General features: G+C 45.2%; 1 protein-coding gene across 1 annotated transcript in view; it reads left to right on the forward strand.

The window, feature by feature from the left end:
• The first annotated feature begins 4,636 nt into the window (after nt 1–4,636).
• The window catches only part of PRRX2 (paired related homeobox 2), a 68,426-nt gene continuing 55,115 nt past the window's right edge, over nt 4,637–17,947 (forward strand). Inside the window, exon 1 of the mRNA XM_038374096.2 lies at nt 4,637–4,895. Within this exon, the coding sequence (XP_038230024.1) occupies nt 4,652–4,895 (244 nt within the window). The 5' untranslated portion in view covers nt 4,637–4,651. The remainder of the gene's footprint in view (nt 4,896–17,947) is intronic.

Here is a 17,947-nt window from a genome sequence, read left to right on the forward strand (position 1 = left end):
ATTGCTGAATTGGGGCCCCGCTGAGATCTGGGTTCGGTAATTTCAAACAAATTAAAATTTTAAAAAAATTAGGCTCCTATCCAGAGGAGCGAGCAAAGCGAGGAGATAGGTGTTTTTAAATAAATGTCTCTAACTCTAGATGCATCGTATGGCTGGAGGGGGGAAAATGATGCTTTTAAAAAAAAATCAAATACTACAGCTGAAAAGGAAATTGCATTAATACAGATTGTTTTATTTAAAAAAAGCAAACCCTGACCTCTACTTCAAAAAAGTCATTAGACATTCCCCTTCTGAAAGGCCGACAGGGGATATTATTGAAAGGCCAGTTAATTTCTCAATGACTTACTGTTCTTGCTCTGCTCCTGGAAATGTGTAAAGAGTTGGAGGGTAATTTAAGGCACCCTGCAGAAAGGTGTGTAAATCTTTGCATGTCTAAAGAAACTTTACCAGACCGCTAGGATTGGGAAAAAGAAAACTCTCTGCCTTTTTTTCTTTCCTTTGGAACGCTGATCCCCTTTGATCATAAAAAAGGTCATATTTCACCCAAAAAAATATCAGCAATCACAGGGGCTGAGGAAGTGCGAGCCCAAGGGGGTTTCACTGCCGATTAGTCCCTCCATTTAATTATTTAACACCCTGAACTGAGCAAAACTCTCCTCTGAAAGAAACAGGCTGGCCTGGGTTCAAGAATAGGGTCTAAATAATAACAATGATGCTGATGATAATTATAATCCCGATTAAATAGGGTAGGAGCGAGACAAGGCTAAACCATTCAGCTTCCCCCTCCCCCATGGCCTGAAAATGAATAGCCCTTGCAGATCTCCAGCGCTCCACAACATAATCACAGCAAGATGTTACCCAGCTAAAAGCAGGCCTCTGGGTTTGAGCAATTAGAAGGCTTGTGGGAAGGTCAGGGGCCAGTCCCTAGCCTTCAGGACCTATCCTCTAGCCACAAATGCTCAATCCCTAACCAACAGATACCAGCCCTTGGCTGCCAGCACTTGAACCCTAGTTGCCGGTATTAAGCTACTAGCTTTCCGCCAGTCCCACTGTATTGCCTCTGATGCCCTAAAATAGTTTGTTGTGAGAGGTGCCCAGCAGCGCTGGCCACTGTCCAGCTGTGGGAGGTAGATCTCCATCCACCAAGCAGAAAGGGGCAGCCTGGTTAATCCTTCAGTGTTCACAACTTGGTCTGATACTTATAGAACTTCATTGTAAATTATAGTAACTGCAAGGCATAACTGAGTCATATCGGTCTCACGGTGTTTATGACCTCCCTGGTGTATAATAATGGATGCAGAGAGCAGATTCTTGGGCAAACCCAATCTTCTTTTAAAGATACATTTCTAGCCACAGCTGCCAAAATATCTGCCAGGCAGTTGCTTGATCTACTGTCATGAGAAAAATCAAGTCCGATGTGCTTCAGGATTAATCCCAGTAATCTCTGTTTTGATCGAACCCTGGGAAGAGTTCACCCAAGTTAGGAATTGACAAGAGGGAACAAACACAGCTGGGCAAACCTCTGGTAGCAAAACCTGAAACCAAGCAAAACTTTGTTCACATTTGCCAAATGACAGCATGGCTTAGTGAACTGCGTTTGAAGCCGGGAGCTGGGTGTTCGAGGGCTCCTACCCTGACTATGCCAATGACTCTCAGGGTAACTTTTGGCAACCCTTGGGACTCAACCCTTCATGCACTAAGGACAATGACTCGAGCAGCAGGCCTTTTACTCTGAGCCTCAGTTCCCCCATCTTTAAAATGGGTGTGATAATCCTCACTTACCTCCCAAGAGGGTTGGTTTTGTGTGCAGAGCTGCTTGAAATTTGAACAACATTTTGAAAATTCGATCAATAAAATATAGGCAGGGGAACATTTTGATGAAATTCCCCCCACCCCCCTCCATTTTTAGCCAGCAATAGAGCTGGTAAAAATAGAATGAATTTCAAACTTCCGTAACTAAAAAAAAAAGCAGAAAAAAAGGCACCATTTTTGTTTTCTTATCTGACCTGCTCTGTTGGGAAGTATTCATTCTTATTAAAGTTCTTCAAAAATATAAACTGCTGCATAAATGGTAAGTATTATTGGAGAGTTTGCTGATGAGCCAGGCTGCACCCAGTTTCAGGCCTTTTTTATGGTTCCTGGTGGAAACCAGGCCAAATGTGATGGTTTCACACTGAGATTTTGGATTATGGTAATTCAGACCTGAAATGGAAAGGATGCAATCCATTCCATCCGGAAGCCACCCACCACTTTCTCTGGTGCTACCAGGAACACAATCCTTCCCCACACAAGACACACCAGCACAAGGCTAGGGACAGAAATGGGTCCAAACCAAAAGCTCCGCTCCAATATCTGCAAACCTTGAGGAACTTTGAATCCAAATCTGACCCAGGTGACTTTTCATAAGGACAGCAGTCCTGGCTCCAGCTGCTGACTCCTCTAGGAAAACTGAAAAATGTTGAAATCTGGACAATCATCCTATTTATACCAAGGATGGGCCAGCATTGTCCAAATTGAGATTTGATTTAGACACTGATTCATGGATGAGGTCAAGTCAGCATAAAGCTTTCAAGTTCGGATTTGGTGGCGATGCTATCTCACCAGCTGTTCTCATGAGATTTCACCAGCATCAGAATGACAAAACAGGCCTCTCCTGGGTTTGGATAAAAAATGTAACCAAAGGGCTCAGACCAAGAGATTAGATTCCAGACCATCTAAGAATCAAAGGAGGTCTGATTCTAGGGCTTAACCTAGGCCTGTTTCTCGTTTCTGCATTCTGTCTTGCTCTCTATTTGTTCTTTAGTGCTCTACAGACATTTATATGACAACAAAATCTTTACTCCTTCAGACTCCATCCATTCCTGCTCATTACCCATCCGAGGACATAATTGACTCTTTGTGACACTAGCACCATGGAGATGAGGATTAGGTCACAGAGGATATTAAATGAGCTAAATTGTTTGAGGGAGTCAGATTATACAAGACCAGGAGAACACACTCAACTCTCATCCATACACATGGACCCTGAGGCTCAGTTGAGGATCTGATTGGTGACAGAGCATGATGGGAAGCCTGTCATGCTTCTTCCCATGATTTAACTTTCCTTTGGTCAGAGAGTCTTGGGTTGACAGCCCATCTCCAAATTCATGCAATGTCATATTTTGAAAAAGGAAAATAGTTTGGATTGGCTTCTTTATCAACCCAAATCGCCTCACTCCAATTCATCTGATCCATGCTCTGATTTCAGGTACACCTATCTAAATCTGGAGTCTCTCTGCTGACTTCAGTGAAGTTACTCCCAGTTCACACCAGGGCTAAGAAGATCAGAATTGGCAACATTTAATTCTAATGAACAAGGCTGGAGTCCTGTTTTGGAAGTTTAAAAAACAGCCTCTGAACCAGCCACCCTTGCTCTTGTTTTAAAATAGGCAGGTCTGTTACCGAAAAACAGAATGCACAAGTAAAACTTGCTACAAATTTTAACTTGATTCAGTCAGTGAGCTCCCTAGCTGAGATGTTTTAGGACACGTTAGAGTTCAGGAGTAGATTTTTATGAGCTAGGAGTTTGTTGAATCGCCAATACAGATCCCATAGCTATACACACACAAAATCACACACATGTGCCTTCAAAAACAAGTGCACACACTGCACTGAGGAAGAATCGTGATAAGCACAGATACATCAAAAGGAAGAAAATCTCTTCTCTTATTGTCCTGACTGCAGCCCCTCACCAGACACTAATAACAAGCTCCTGCCTCACTTTTCAAAGCTTGCTCTTTTTAAAAATATTTTTAAAGAGGAAAAACTCATTTTTCCTCTCTCAGTGGCTGCTTTTCATTAGGGAGGCTCCATAACAATCCTTGGGGAAGCAGCCTATGAGTTTTTAACTGTGGTGCAGGGCATAATTATCTCGTTAAGGCAGGAGAGCTGGGTTTTTCCCAAGAGAAGTGACCTTGATCTGAGGCTGAGGGAGGCAGTGGGGGGGGGGCGGCTATCCAGAGATTTTGAAGCGGGGGTGTGTGTGTGTGTGTGTGTTGTGTATATGAAAGGGGGGGATTACCTTTATGTGCCTGTGAAGCTTGATTTTATGAGGTCCCTTCTGAGAAACCATGGGTCAGATCTTTCTCCAGTGGAATTTGTACATGTGGAAAAGCCCTTCCCTGTAGAAGCTCTGCTGAGCACATTCACTTTACACTTGTTGATAGAAGCACTTAACTTTCTCAGGCGGGGGGGGGACAAACATGCGGGAGGGGTAAGAGGGAAAGCCAAGTGGTTTCTCTCTCTTGCTCTTTTTAGCACATCTCTGCCGCAGAAAAGAGGGGGCCGAAAAGTCGGGGGAGGGCCGCGGGGGCTGTTCGCGTCAGGTCCAAAGAAGGGGCGTTGTGTGTGGACACGTTTGTCTGAACCACTCCAGAGCGACGGGGAGAGGAGCGTTTTTGGGGGGGGGGGATTTTTTTGGTTGGGGGTTTGTTTGGGTTTGGGGTTTCCCCCCCCCCTTCCCCTCCCCAGACGTCAGCACACGGCGGAACAGCGCTCGGGACGGGAGAGGGAGACCGAGGGGCTGGCTGGCTGGGGCAGGGGGGCTGCCTGGCCGCTCGGGGCACGGGGGCGTGGGGCGGGCTGGGGGGCACGGGGGGCGCCGGAGCGAGCCATGGACAGCGCGGCAGCCTTCGGCATGGACAAGCAGTTCGGCCCCAGCCCCGGCCGGATCCTGGAGCCGCCTGACAACCCGCAGGGCAGGAAAAACTTCAGTGTCAGCCACCTCCTGGACCTGGAGGAAGTGGCGGCCGGCATGAACGGGGGCAAGGAGCCCGGCCCGGAGGCGAGGGACGGCGCCAAGGGGCTGCAGGAGCCGTCCGGCGGCAGCAGCGGGAGCGAGGCGGCCCCCCAGGACAGTGAGTACCTCCGGCCGGGGGGGGGGGCGGGGGGTCACTGCTGGGGCAGGGGGAGAGGCGCCCCCCAGAACTAGCCCGGGAGGGGGGGGGCAGAATCTGAGCATCCCTGAGAGGCGCAAGGGGAACAGCGGCTGGGATGGGACACAACCGAGCGTGGGTGAGACGGGAGGGGGGGGCAGTGCTTAATTAGGGCCAGGGGCACCCCTGGGCCTGGCCGTCCCGAGCCCCGGCGCCCCGGGGGGCTTGGCCGTCCCTAGCCCTGGCACCGCTGCGCTTGCCGCAGCAGTGATGAATGTCAAAATATTGCTTGACCCTGGGCACCTCTTTCACTACAGATTAAGCACTGGGGGGGGGGGGGCACAACTCCAGGGTATCCACCGTGCTGGAAACAAACTTCCGAGCACCTGATTTCATAGGGGCAGACCCTGAGCATCAGCTGGGATGGGACAAAGGCCCCCAGCCCCGCTTTTAACTTATTTCTCCTGCTGATTTTGAAACTTAGGTGAATGGACTCAGCCAAGACATTTGTGCTGTGGGTGGGGATAAGAATGGGACCCCCCCCCCCACACACACACACCCCCAAATGGGTGGCTAGCATCTCTATACTGATTGCGGATGGGACAGGGCCACTGGTTGCCCATTACAAACCGTGACAGAAAGAGAGTTGTCAGTGGGCCACCGGCACCAAATAAAGGCCAGATCAAGTGGGCATAGACATGCGAGATTGGGCTGGGGGCTGGTTGGAGACCCAGGTCTGCGGGCTGGGAGAAGAGGATGGGAGACAGAAAAGTGCCTGGGAGAGAGTGAGGGGGAGAAGGAGAGAGAGGGAGAGCATCACCAGCGTTCAAGGAGACCTGTGTTGGTGCCCAGGGTTTGGGCAGCGTGATTTGCTGGTTTTATTTGGGAGTTCCATTAACAGGCCCGTGGACAGACCTTGTGTTCTGAAAACTGTGACTTTAAATGCACTAACACAGCAAAGGGATTATCCAATTGAAATAAAATCATTCCACTCAGGCAGGAAATGCCACAGGCCAAATACTCCCCTGACCAAGATGTTCAAAAGTAACTAGGAGTTTTGGGTGTCTTAATTTTGGGGTCCCTAACTCGAGGCATCTGAACGTTGCCCAATTTTCAGAGAGCGAGGGCTCAGTGTTTCTGACAATCAGGCTGCTTTTAGGTGTCTTGAGCTGGATATCCAAAAATCACTAGTCACTCTTGAAAATCTGGACCATTATTTTATTTTCCAGAACAGATAATACTGAACAATTCTGTCCCGAGCGAGTGCCCATCTTTATTTTAAAAATAAAATTAAACAAACACATATTTGATTTTTAAAGGGTTAGATTTTTGCTCCTCTTCACTCAGATTAAGCAGTCCCTTGCTTCACAAGTCATAGCAATGAGACCTGTTGGACCACTCACACAGCAAGGTACTGCTCAATGTAAGTCAGAGGGGCAGAATCCAGACTCTGGTTTAAAATTAAGAGCGCTGTGTGAGGTTTGCAAGAAAGCTTCTAAAACCACCAAGGTAAAATATTATATTGATATTTTGCTGGGTCTGCTGCAATAATATCACAGGTCCCAACCAAACAAAGCAAACTTCAAAGCGCCAGAAGAATTTTTTTTAATGCCATAAACACTCAAGTTTGGTTCCTAGCTGTCCAATAACTCGGGTAACCAAAAAAGATCAATTATTTGATCTCTCTTTGGAAAATTCACAATAGGTCTCTACCCATCCTAAATTTATGGATCAAAAATTACTCCCCCTCCCCCCTTTTTTTTTAAGTAAGGAAAATAATTTGGTTTAGGTTTTTAATCCGAGCCTCAATAGCCACTTTTTCCTCTCAGCCGAAGGCAAACTGGGACGTAGGCATCCCAGCTCCTTCTAAACTCATAAAGAAAATGAAAAGAAACCCCTTGAAGAACTGGAGCAGAGCACTTGTAAACACCCGTAAGGAGCACACTCCAAAGAGCCGATGCACTAAAACTGAGGCAGAATGAGCATTTTTCTTGTTTTCAGTCTGGTAGCGACGTCTTGTCGAGTGACTAGCATCTATCTGAATGCAACATAGAAGCCGCTTAATCCCATTCCTTATCATTAGAGTCTCCATGTACAGTCTCTTTTTTACATCATCATTCTTGCCAGGAAGTTGGGCTAGCTATTGCATCTATAAAATGACTAATACGTTTGCCAGTCAATGCAAAAACACGGCTGCCTCCTTGCTTCGCCAGTCTGGAAAGATTCCTGGGGGGTTTGCAGGATATTGCTTTTTTGCCCCCATAGAAAAAATATTAATAACTTTTTTTTAAGTTCTTCCTACTGATTTCTAGCAAATATTGAGAGAGAAGCTGGAAAGCAATTCGGCTACAGTTCTGCACTGATCTGTCTGAAAAAGGAAAGACCAAAACCACTCAGGTTTCTCTCTGTCTCTCTTTTATTTTTGTGGCTGGTCTTATCTGTTATTGTTACTGAATCAGAGAGGAAGAAAGACACTCTCCTTCAAAGGAGCATATACGCACACACACCATCTGCAACAGAAAACCTCCAGCACTTAAATTCACAAATCACGGAGAGTGGACACATAACTTTTGAATATAGACTCTCATACATCTTAATTTTGGTATTGTGTTTAAGATACCAGCATAATAGGTACCTTCAAAGTATGATAGATAGATAGATAGATAGATAGATAGATAGATAGATAGATGCCAAAGGAAAGCAAACACAATGGAGAGAAAGAAAAGAAAATGATTACAGGAAAGCAAACCAAGTAACTTTACTTTGGAACACACATTACAAAACTTTTTCAAAGCACAGGTTTTCTGATGAGTAGAGATTAAAATACTATGGGAAGCTCCTTACACAAAGAAATGTCATCTGCTTTCCAGCAAAACAAAGTAGCAATTGCAAAGTTTCTAAGCGATGAAGTATAAACAATGCAATTCTGGTTATAGTGAACTTCTGTAGAATGAGGGGGGCAAATATTATCAAATCACTTCCTGCAGGAAAAAAACATCGGTCAAATAATAGTCCCGTTTTCCCCACCAAATGACACTGGGTTTCGTCAATAATATATTTGATACACAAGAAAAAAATGGATATAGGGAAAATAAACACAAATTTAAAAGAGGAAAATTGCTAAATCACAACAAGTGGAACCCATCCATGTGGTGTTTATATCCAAAATGGGTAGAACATTACAGTCCTCTACATTAGTATTCCCCACTCTAAACAATGCCCAAGAGACATGGGTTGAGAATTAGGGCTAAATCCTGAAAAACCCTTTTGGAAACAGTGCTTATGGGAGTGGACAACAGTGGAACTACTCTTGTGAGTAAGAGCTTGCTGCAGTGATCCCTTCATTATCATAATCTTAAATGCTATCCATGTGATGATAATATATAGTGCCATCAATGGATTGCAGAGCAACAGGGAAGAGATGCTGGGGAAAATATGTACACAGACAAACTTTGCCACTGATTCAAAGGTGACTCTTGTGAGTTGAGCAGTTTTAGCTCCCTATAAAAGTGAGTTTCTGAGTACCCTGCTGGCCTGCATATGTTTAATTACATTGCCTGTATTTGACGGGAAGGCTGGAAAATGCCAGTTTTGTAAGGCTTAATAGCTGTCTAGGCCCACCAATCAGGCAAGCTAGTTTAAATGACACTAGCCATTTTTACCGATGAGATAGACGGCAACATTTTCAAAAGCACCTAAATGACTTAGGAGCCTTAAGTCCCATTGATTTTTCACTGAGACTCAGGTGTCACAGTGACTTTTAAAAGGCTCCTAAATCATGTAGGCAAATGGGGGGGATGTACTCCGAAAAGCTAACATTCCTCATTCCACTGCTCAAGACTGGGAGAACTCGGGCAGTGTTATCAGTTTATCAACTAACAATGTTATCTGAAGCTCGTTCATTAAACCTTTCCACCATGGCACACTGAGCTCAGCTGCAGGGAGCCTGATTCGAGCAGAGCGCACAGGGTTTCATTTTTAAAATGATTATTCCTTCCTCTTACTTTTTCTTGGAGGGGGGCAATCAGCTTTTTTGATTTATAAACATGTTCACAGCAACTCTATTGCTGTCAGCACATTGCTCTGGAGGGTCCTCTAGGAAGAACGGCATCGGCAAGCATCAGGTCTCAAGGCTGATGTCACTGATTGCTAGAGAAAACCAAGGGCCCTTCAAACCCTTTTCAAAGTCGCTGCACGTAGGGAAGGGAATTACTGGAAAGTGTTGGTCCCAGACCAGCACCAGGGGAGCTGCAAGTTAAAACTCTCACTGTAGTGAGCCATTCCATGTAGCAGATGGAGAGACTCCGGAGCACCTCCACCTAACTCTAGCCTGCACTTCTGTCCATCAGAGGTCTGCTGGTTTAACCAGTGTCCCCGCTGTAGTGTAACATCCCTGAAAGGTCAGAGGCAGACTGCAATACAAAGTCACTCCCAGACATACCTCTTAACTGGGACTGATTGCAAAGCTGCTGATTTTATTTCTGACCGCGTCAGTTTCCTCGTGGTCCTGCCCTGAAAGCAGGCATGGCTGCTTTGCGGAAACGAGGGCCCAATCTTGCTTTGCGAAAATGCGGGCCCAATCCCGCAGCCCTTACTTGGGTGAGAGAGGACCTGACGCGTGCAAGTTGTCCCGCTGAAGACCCAGGGACAGCTCTACTCACTCGTGTGCGAAAGGGCTGCAGGATTACCCCTTTCGATAGGAGGACAAGTTATGTATATGTTAAAGAAATGAATACCGCCTCACTTCCAGAGGCCTCCTTTGCTGGTTTTCGTCCTGCCATGGAGTTCATTCTGAGTCTGTGTTGCACATGGGAAGCCTGGGAAAGTCGAGAGCAATAGCCTTGTCGATGGCCGCCACAGGCAGGCCCCCGTGGTCCGATTCCTAGCCGACTTTTTTCTAATATTCCCTGGGTCCACAGCCTTTTAAGCAGGGAACCTGCTCCTAAAGCACCCAGACACCTTTGTGAAGCTAATAGATCCATAGCTTCCCAGGCCAGAAGGAACCCTGGTGATTATCTAGCCTGACCTGCTGTAAAACGCAGGCAGAGAACTTCCCCAAAATAATTCCTAGAGCAAATCCTTTAGAAACATGCCCGGCCCTTTGTGATGCTCTGGGGCTTTACAGGAGAAAGAGATAAAAATGTGCCTCCATAGCGCCAAATAAATATAAAATAATAGCAACAAATAAAAAATTAGCAGAGGACTGGTTAGAAGGGCCTGAGCTGAAGTCCTGCACTTAACAATCTTTCTGTCACTTTCATGAAACTGCAGATTCATATGTCCTCAGCTAGCACAAATCGAAGCAGCTCCATTGAGCTATGCTGAGTTACACCAGTTTGTTATTTGGACCAGATTGCTCCTTTATGGCCAAGGAACCGTTTCCTAAGTGCTTACTCCAGTTTTGCTCACTCCTTACTTAGGTAAACTGAAGTTTTGTGGGAGCAGGAGCTTGCCGGAGTGAGAACAGAGGCAAGATCTTAGGAGATGACCCTTAAAAAAAAAAGATTTACAAAGAGAAGACAACATTGCAAAGAGGCTGCCACAAAAAAAGCCATACCTTGGTCCCCCTAAGTCAGACTTTGAGGTATGAATTAGGAGTATTAAAATAAATCAAGCACATGCAGAAATTAGACGTTTGGGCCACATCCTTAGATGGGGTAATTTGGCCTCAGTGGAGCTATGCAGCTGGATACCAGCGAAAGGTTTGGATGCTTCATTTTTAATCCACAGTAAATTACAGCAAAGAAATAATATCAGTGCTGAAATTTTCTCCCCACTGGATGGAGAAGGAGCTACTAACAGACAACCACTGCAACTGAAATAAACCTACATAGCAAAGGGAATGGTTAAACTTCCCTGCCATGTGGAATTATTTTATACTTTCCAATTTTTTCGCTCTGCATGTTCAAAAAAAATAATCTAAATCCCAAATTTTTGTTTCTTAACGAGTATAAGACAAATTTTTTTAAAAAGCAAATAAATTTCCCCCTTGAATGTAAAACATGTAATTCTTCTCTTGATATGATTACTAGAAACGGACAGAGAGGGTTTGATTTCAGCAGCTATAAATCAGTCGCAGGCTCTCGCAGATCGAGGGCACCACAGAAGGTTTTATTCGGATCCTGTGAGAAGCCAGTGATTAGTTTCCAACCCAACTTCCACTGCACTACCTTGTTTGCCTGGTGAATAGTGTGTGTATGTGGTGGGGGAGATAATGGGAAATTGCAAAGAGATATACAGAAATAAATCAGGGTATCTCAGGGGCTTCACTTGGAGAGACAGCTCGGGGGGATACGGGTAAGAAGGAATAGTTCCCCCCTGAGCTGAGGGGCGTCTGTAATCAATTAGTGCCATGGGGGAATGAGCTGGATTTCCAAGTTTAATGTTGACCCTTTTTTGTAACTTGCTTGGAAACTTTGCTGCTAGTGAACCCATGTAATGTTACATTTCCTATGTGCTCATATCAGAAAACTAAAGAGGACCAGAGAGACAGAAAAGCCTTTTTAATCAACCAGCCAGCGCAGGACAGAAACAAAAGTAACGTTTCCAGCTGTCAGACAACTGCCTTTGTTTCTTCTGACCAGGACCTCACTATTCAACCTAAGGGATCCCTAAGCCCTAACGTCTAAGTAAAGCTTATGACGGGAAAAACTCTCTCCACTGATATGTTCAGAAGTTCCCCATTACTGTGCGGGATAGGATGTTCATTCGGTGCAATTCTACATGCCCAAGACACTTACCAGAGCAGAAATGTAAAGGGTAATCATAGATTTTACCCCAGCAGTCTGTTTCATCTTACCTACAGGGGAGTCAAGAGCAGCATAATGAACTTGTGGGTAGTAGAAGTGCTCTGCAAAGAGAAAGCTAGAAAACCCAGTACGAGATAGAGTGCACTCCCAACAACCCACTGCACACGCAAGTGTCCACACAGGAGAAAAGTAAGAGGATTTATTGACCACACAGGGAGGGGAATGAAACTGTTCAACAGGGGAAAAGGGAAGATGAAGAGCGGCCGGCTCCTTTGAAGATCTCAGGCACGCTCTCTTAATCTTGGAAAGTCCTGGCCGGGTAACGCAGGCCTGGTTTAGCTGCATCTGGCTTTCTCATGGGCTGGGGCTAAGAGCACTGCAATAGCTGCTACATAGCACTTATTAATTGGAGGGCTGGTTGCTGTTTTTCATAGCTCACAGTTCCCGGGGATGGGGGAAAATCTGGTGTTCACCAAAGTCCTGCTCTCCTACCCGATTTTACAGGTGGGCTGATAGACCAAGGCGGGCAGTGGCCCAGCTCGGATTCGAACCCAGGATAACCCTGGCTTCCAAGCCTGCTGTTAGCACTAGATCATACATCCCTGGTTCCTTACTTGGGGCCAGAGGCTGCTGTGAGAGTGATGCCACACGCTTTTGGTAGCAGCCTGATGGTGGTTATGGGGCTCAGGTTCTGCAAGCCGCGGCAGCAGTCTGCTTGCCAGAATCTTGTTCTGCAGCCTCGACATGTTGTTACCATTCATAGGTTGCCCAAAGTGAGGTGTTGCGGAGCAGGGGATGAATAAAGGGGAAAGTGAAGAGACCAAAACTGTTGCCCCGATAAAGTACTGGGGAAAATGAAGCAACAATAGACCCTTCCCATGAGTAACTGGCACTCCAATGGAGTCCTTTCAATGGAGATGTGGAAATACAAGGAGTGTAGGATAAATAGAGGGAGCTGTATAAACACAGGGAGCATAGGATCAGATCAGATCAGACCAGTGGCCCATCTACTCAGTATCCTGTTCCCCACAGTGGCCAGTACAAGATACTTCAGAGGAAGGGGCAATAAACCCTGATGAGGGCAGTTCTGGGATACACTGCCCGTAAGGGAAGTTTATTCCTAACTCTTATCCCCATCAGTTACTGATTGGTTCATGCCCTGCCTAGTGTAGCTGGGGCTGTTCTCATTATCTGTGTAAAAGTCTAATCCTTTTTATAATCCTTCTGCGTTCTCAGTCCCAATGATATCTTGTGGCAATAAGTTCCACAGGCTAACCGGGTAAAAAACATACTTGATATCAGTTTTGAATGTGCTGCCTTTCAGTTTCATCGTCTGTCCCTTGCTCATGTAAATCACAAGCAGGTGAATAGGAGCACCTAATTATCTTCTCTGTACCTGTCATTACTCTGTACACTTCCCTCAGGTCTCCTCTTCTTCATTCCCCCCTAAACAGCCTCATCTTTTCAATCTCTTGTCATATGGAAACCCCTCTGGGGTGCTGGTCCTTTTCATCACTGTTCTCTTTCTGCTATGTCCTTTTTGAGATGGGGTGGCCAGAACTGAACACAGTGTACCAAATGAGGCTGTGCCATTGATTTATGCAATGGCATTGGAATATTTTCCACATTATTTTGTGTCCCATTCCTTGTTCCAGCGAACATTTTGTTTGCTTTGTTGATTGCTGTTGTGCCCGGACCAGAGATTTGCACACAATGGCATGCAGGTCTTTTGGCTGAATGCCTCCAGGCTGTAGTCCTGACTTCTATGCATTGTGAAACCAAAGTCACTATGTGAAATCCTGGCCTTATTGAAGTCAGTGGCAAAACTTCTATTGACTTCAAGAGGGCCAGGATTTCACCCAGTATTGACATAAGGGATACAGGATCACAGGGTCCAATTCTGTATTCCTTGTTTGTGCATTGGATTCAATGGGCCCACAATTTTATCACGTATACAACTGCTATTTTAGGGTCCTGACCTTTCACCTGTAGTTAAGGGGTCTGCTGCTATTGATTTCAGCAAGATTAGAATCAGGGCCTTAAAGTTTCCATGTTAACACACAAGTTACTTGTAATGTCGACCTTCCTATTTACTTACACGGCATTTCCATGTTAGCATTGGGAATGACAGGAAACATCGAAGCACAAGTAGAATTTCAACATCTCTTCCAAACCAAAGCAGAACTTCAAAAGGAATATTGCCTTTAAAAAAAGAAGGCAGATGGGATGGGAGGGGTTGTAAATGTTTGCTTTCTAATATTTGGTAGATTGTATTTGTAGCATTTGCTAGACTAAAATTCTTTCCCAAATGCCAGACATTAAACCTTCCCAGTTAAGCACAAGTGGCTGGGGGAAGAAAGCAGCATTTTGTTCTGTTTGTACGACCAGCATCTAGCACAATGGGGTCCTGGGCCATGCAGGGGCTCCTAGGTGCTACCACTGCCCAAATAAATACTAATAGTGCCCTGACAGTGCTATGCAAATAGTAATTACAAAATGTAAGCGTCATACCCCACCCTGCCAAATTAACCAAAACCTACTAACATAGGCCCTGATTCAGCAAGGGTCTTAAGCAGCTGCCTAACTTTAAGCATGTGAATAGACTGACTGACTTCAATTAAACTACTCACATGCTTAAACTTAAGCACATACTTAAGTGTCTTGTTGATTCAGGGCTATGAAGAGTAGCAGCTAGCTCCACATCTGGGGCTAATGATGTGTGGGCCACAGACCACATGTAGGGGGAATGCCAATTTCCTCTATTCGATCATAAACCTCATCCACCAATGTGGGTCTCTGCGTTGGGAGAGAAGTACATGCTGGCTGAGAGCTGCAAAGCAAGTATTCCTCTCTCCTCAGCCCTCCCCTGTGCTGTATTGAATGGCAGCCGTGTAGATCTGAGAGATGGCAACATTTGATCCATAGGGACTAAATCTGATCTCTGCAATGCTGGTGTCAATCTGGAGCAACGTCATTGACTTCAGCGGAGTTACTTCAGGTTTACACCTGTTTTACGAAGAGCAGAATTTGGCCCTTAGTTTCCTGAACTGATATTATTTTCATAAAGGGTGTTTCCTAACTAATTCTCATTGCATGTACTTTAGCACCACATGTCCAAACTGCTAACTGAGGTCTGATCCTGCAAACGCTTACTGCCAGGCATAGTCCTTACTTGCACAAGTAGTCCTCTTGAAGTCAATGAGTCTCCATGCAGGAGTAAGCATCATGCCCCGTAAGTGTCTACAGGATTGGGCCCTAATGTTTTCTAATGGTTGGACCACAGCTCTGGGATCAGGCCTCCTGGTTTCTATTGCTGGTTCTCCCACTGATTCAGTGTGTGACCTTTGGCAAATAACGTCACCTCTCCCTTCCTCAGTGTCCCTATCTGTAAAATGGGGATAAATTATATTTACACACCTCAGGAAGGTGTTTGAGCTTCTCTGAGGAAAGGCACCATGGAAGTGAAGTGTTTCTGATTCCCACCCGCCACACCTGAATATCTAGGTAATTCGGCGATGGGAAAATTGGGAGCTAAAACTTTTACTGATCAGAAGCTGAATAAAAATGGGGTGGGCGGGGGGGGGGGGAATTGTCCAATCATGTCAGTGTCAAGAATTGAGCCAATACTCCACAGAACTCACTTTAAACTGAGGATTGGCTTCCTAAGCCATGTCTGAACTCAGAATCCAAATACAGAATCCAAATACTAGCATGTCCTCCCTTTGTAGCCAGTCTCACCCTCATTGCACATCTGGGATGCTTTCCCTTATGGAGGGGAGACAATGTGATGACAGGAGAGGGTTTGCATGATAACCTTATCTTTTATTGTCATCCTAAACTGAAACAGGCACTTGACATTATGCCTCATTTCTTTTTATGGCCATCACGCCTTCTGCTAGATGCAGTTTTGATGGCTGACAGCACAGACTGTGGCAACAAGTTTATTAATATTAAAAGTAAAATGAAGCATTTCCAAGAAGGACCTGAGGTCCAGAGTCCAACATCCCTGTGGCCCCTCCAGGACGTGAGGTCTCTGGAATGGTATCATTCAGTGGGTCCCAATGGGGGAATGCCATTCTCGCCATGTGTCCTGAACACAAACACATTGAACGAAGAACTGCATCATGTCTCCACGCCAACTCTTTCCCCCCACCCCCTTATACATACCGAAAGGCCACTGCTGTGAGGAATCAGGGAGGCCCAACACACAGAATAGCTATGGTGACTTCCAGTACCCTGGGTTCTATTCCTGACTCTTCTGCCCATCCTCTTTGTGACTTTGGGCAAGTCGCTTCCCCTCTCTGGGTCCCTGTTTTCCTCCCATCCATAAAGACATATTCCCTACCTTATTGGCTCCTGTGAGGATTAACAGCACTTTGAGATCCTTGCAGAGAGACCCAAAGGATTATTCCCTTGGCCAGCAGAAAGCCCTATGCAGGCATTGCCCCTCTTCCTTGTTCTTGGAATATCAGGACTGCACCTCCCACAGCTAGCAAGCAAATTCATCTTCATTCTTGGCCATACATACCCTTCATTCTCCAGCAATGGCATCGCAAAGCCACCACCATAGAAGTCCATGTAGTGACACTGTCTTCTCCTCCAAGTGGTTCTTGGCAAACAGCCATCACCATCTCTTGCTTCTCATCTGCATGGTCATCACCACCCCCTCTTCACATGTAGCATTTGCTTTATGGATAATTTGCTTTCTTCCTTGCTAGAATACAGGTACGGCTAGCCAGTTCAGTCTCCAACTACTACCAAAAGTATCCATCTATTTGTTGATGTTCAGCTGTGCACATGAATACACATTGTGCAGTACTTATTAAATGGGACATTTAACTAGATCAAAAATTACAATGCAGAATGATTGAAAACAACAAAATCAAAGAAAGAAATGCCAAGTGAATTGGCAAGGATCTCTTTTCTCTACCAGAGCAATGCAATAATCTCTCATATAAAACTGTACGCAGAACTTTTGAGGTCTTGAAAGCTTGTTCACCTCCTTTCATTAGACTAACAAATAATGTCTAATGCAAAACATCTGTTAACAACAGCCTTTAATGTTCTCAAGATGATAAAGCAGAAGGATAATTTTAGCCAGCAGGCCTTGACTGATGCCTTTTCAAACAGTACAGTTACTTTTGGTGTTTCTTGGAGATCGGTGGAAATTGTGAAACGCAGAGTTGGTTTGGTTGGTTTGTTTCTCGCTGGCTAAAGCTACAAACCTCTAGCAACTATCCATTTTGTTAGGGTTCCTACAGATATTTCTGTAAGTTCAGATGTCCATTGCAAGGGATCGACACACAAAAGTTAAATACGGTCACCCAGGAGAAACACTTGCCCGTTGAAGAATTTTCAAAGGCACCTGGAGGTCCCAGTTCCCAGAAAAAAAGAGACAATTCATACAGCATGGCTAGAGAAAGCCTTCTCAAATAGGACCAGTCCATATGCAACACCCAGTTCCTGGGAGAGCCCAGTGGTTTACTGAGAATATTTCAACCCCCTCATAGTCTTGGACATCAGAATGGACTGATTTCAAGCCAGTTTGTCATTATTATTATTTATTACCGTAGTGCTTTGGAGCCGTAGTCCTGGAGCAGGACCCCAGTGTTCTAGGTGCTGACTCTTACCCCAAATGATAAGAGTTAGCCATCAGAATTGGAAAGTTTGCTCTTGTTGTATGTAAAGCAGCTGTAAATGAAGAAAGGAACAGAGACACATACAAGATGGCAGCTGGGACCCAGTGATGCTAGAGTGATTTTTTAATGTAAATTAGTGTGAATATAAACAACAACCAGGACAATAAGAGCAATAATATTTCACGTACCTATATGTAGACACAGTATATGGGGTCTTTAACCAGTCTAAAGAATGATAGGTCTCTATGATTCTTCCCTCTTCTAGAGCTAAGTGACTGATTAGATCCCCTCATTGACACAACCCTGCTTCTGGGCGGGACTTAGTCTTTAAAGGAAAACATCCTCTGTTGCATTCAAGATACACACACGCACGAAGTTAAATAAAAACAGAAATACTCTTGTAACATAACAACATTATTTCTTCGAATTCACCATGTTAACACACAAGAGCCCAAACCAGAGAGAGAGATAAAGCAGGCTGCTCCCTAAAAGAGAGTGAAACCTTACTGTAGGCTAGCTGTCTCTAGACTAATTGGGATCTCTTGCTTTCCTACAGAGCCCCCTAGCCTGCAAGTAGGAACAGCAAACCCCTAACAAATTAAAGTGACAACCTGCAATTCCAACACAGGTTTCAAATGCACCACAG

This window comes from Dermochelys coriacea, chromosome 16 (genome assembly GCF_009764565.3).
Source record: "Dermochelys coriacea isolate rDerCor1 chromosome 16, rDerCor1.pri.v4, whole genome shotgun sequence".
NCBI lineage: Eukaryota > Metazoa > Chordata > Testudines > Dermochelyidae > Dermochelys > Dermochelys coriacea.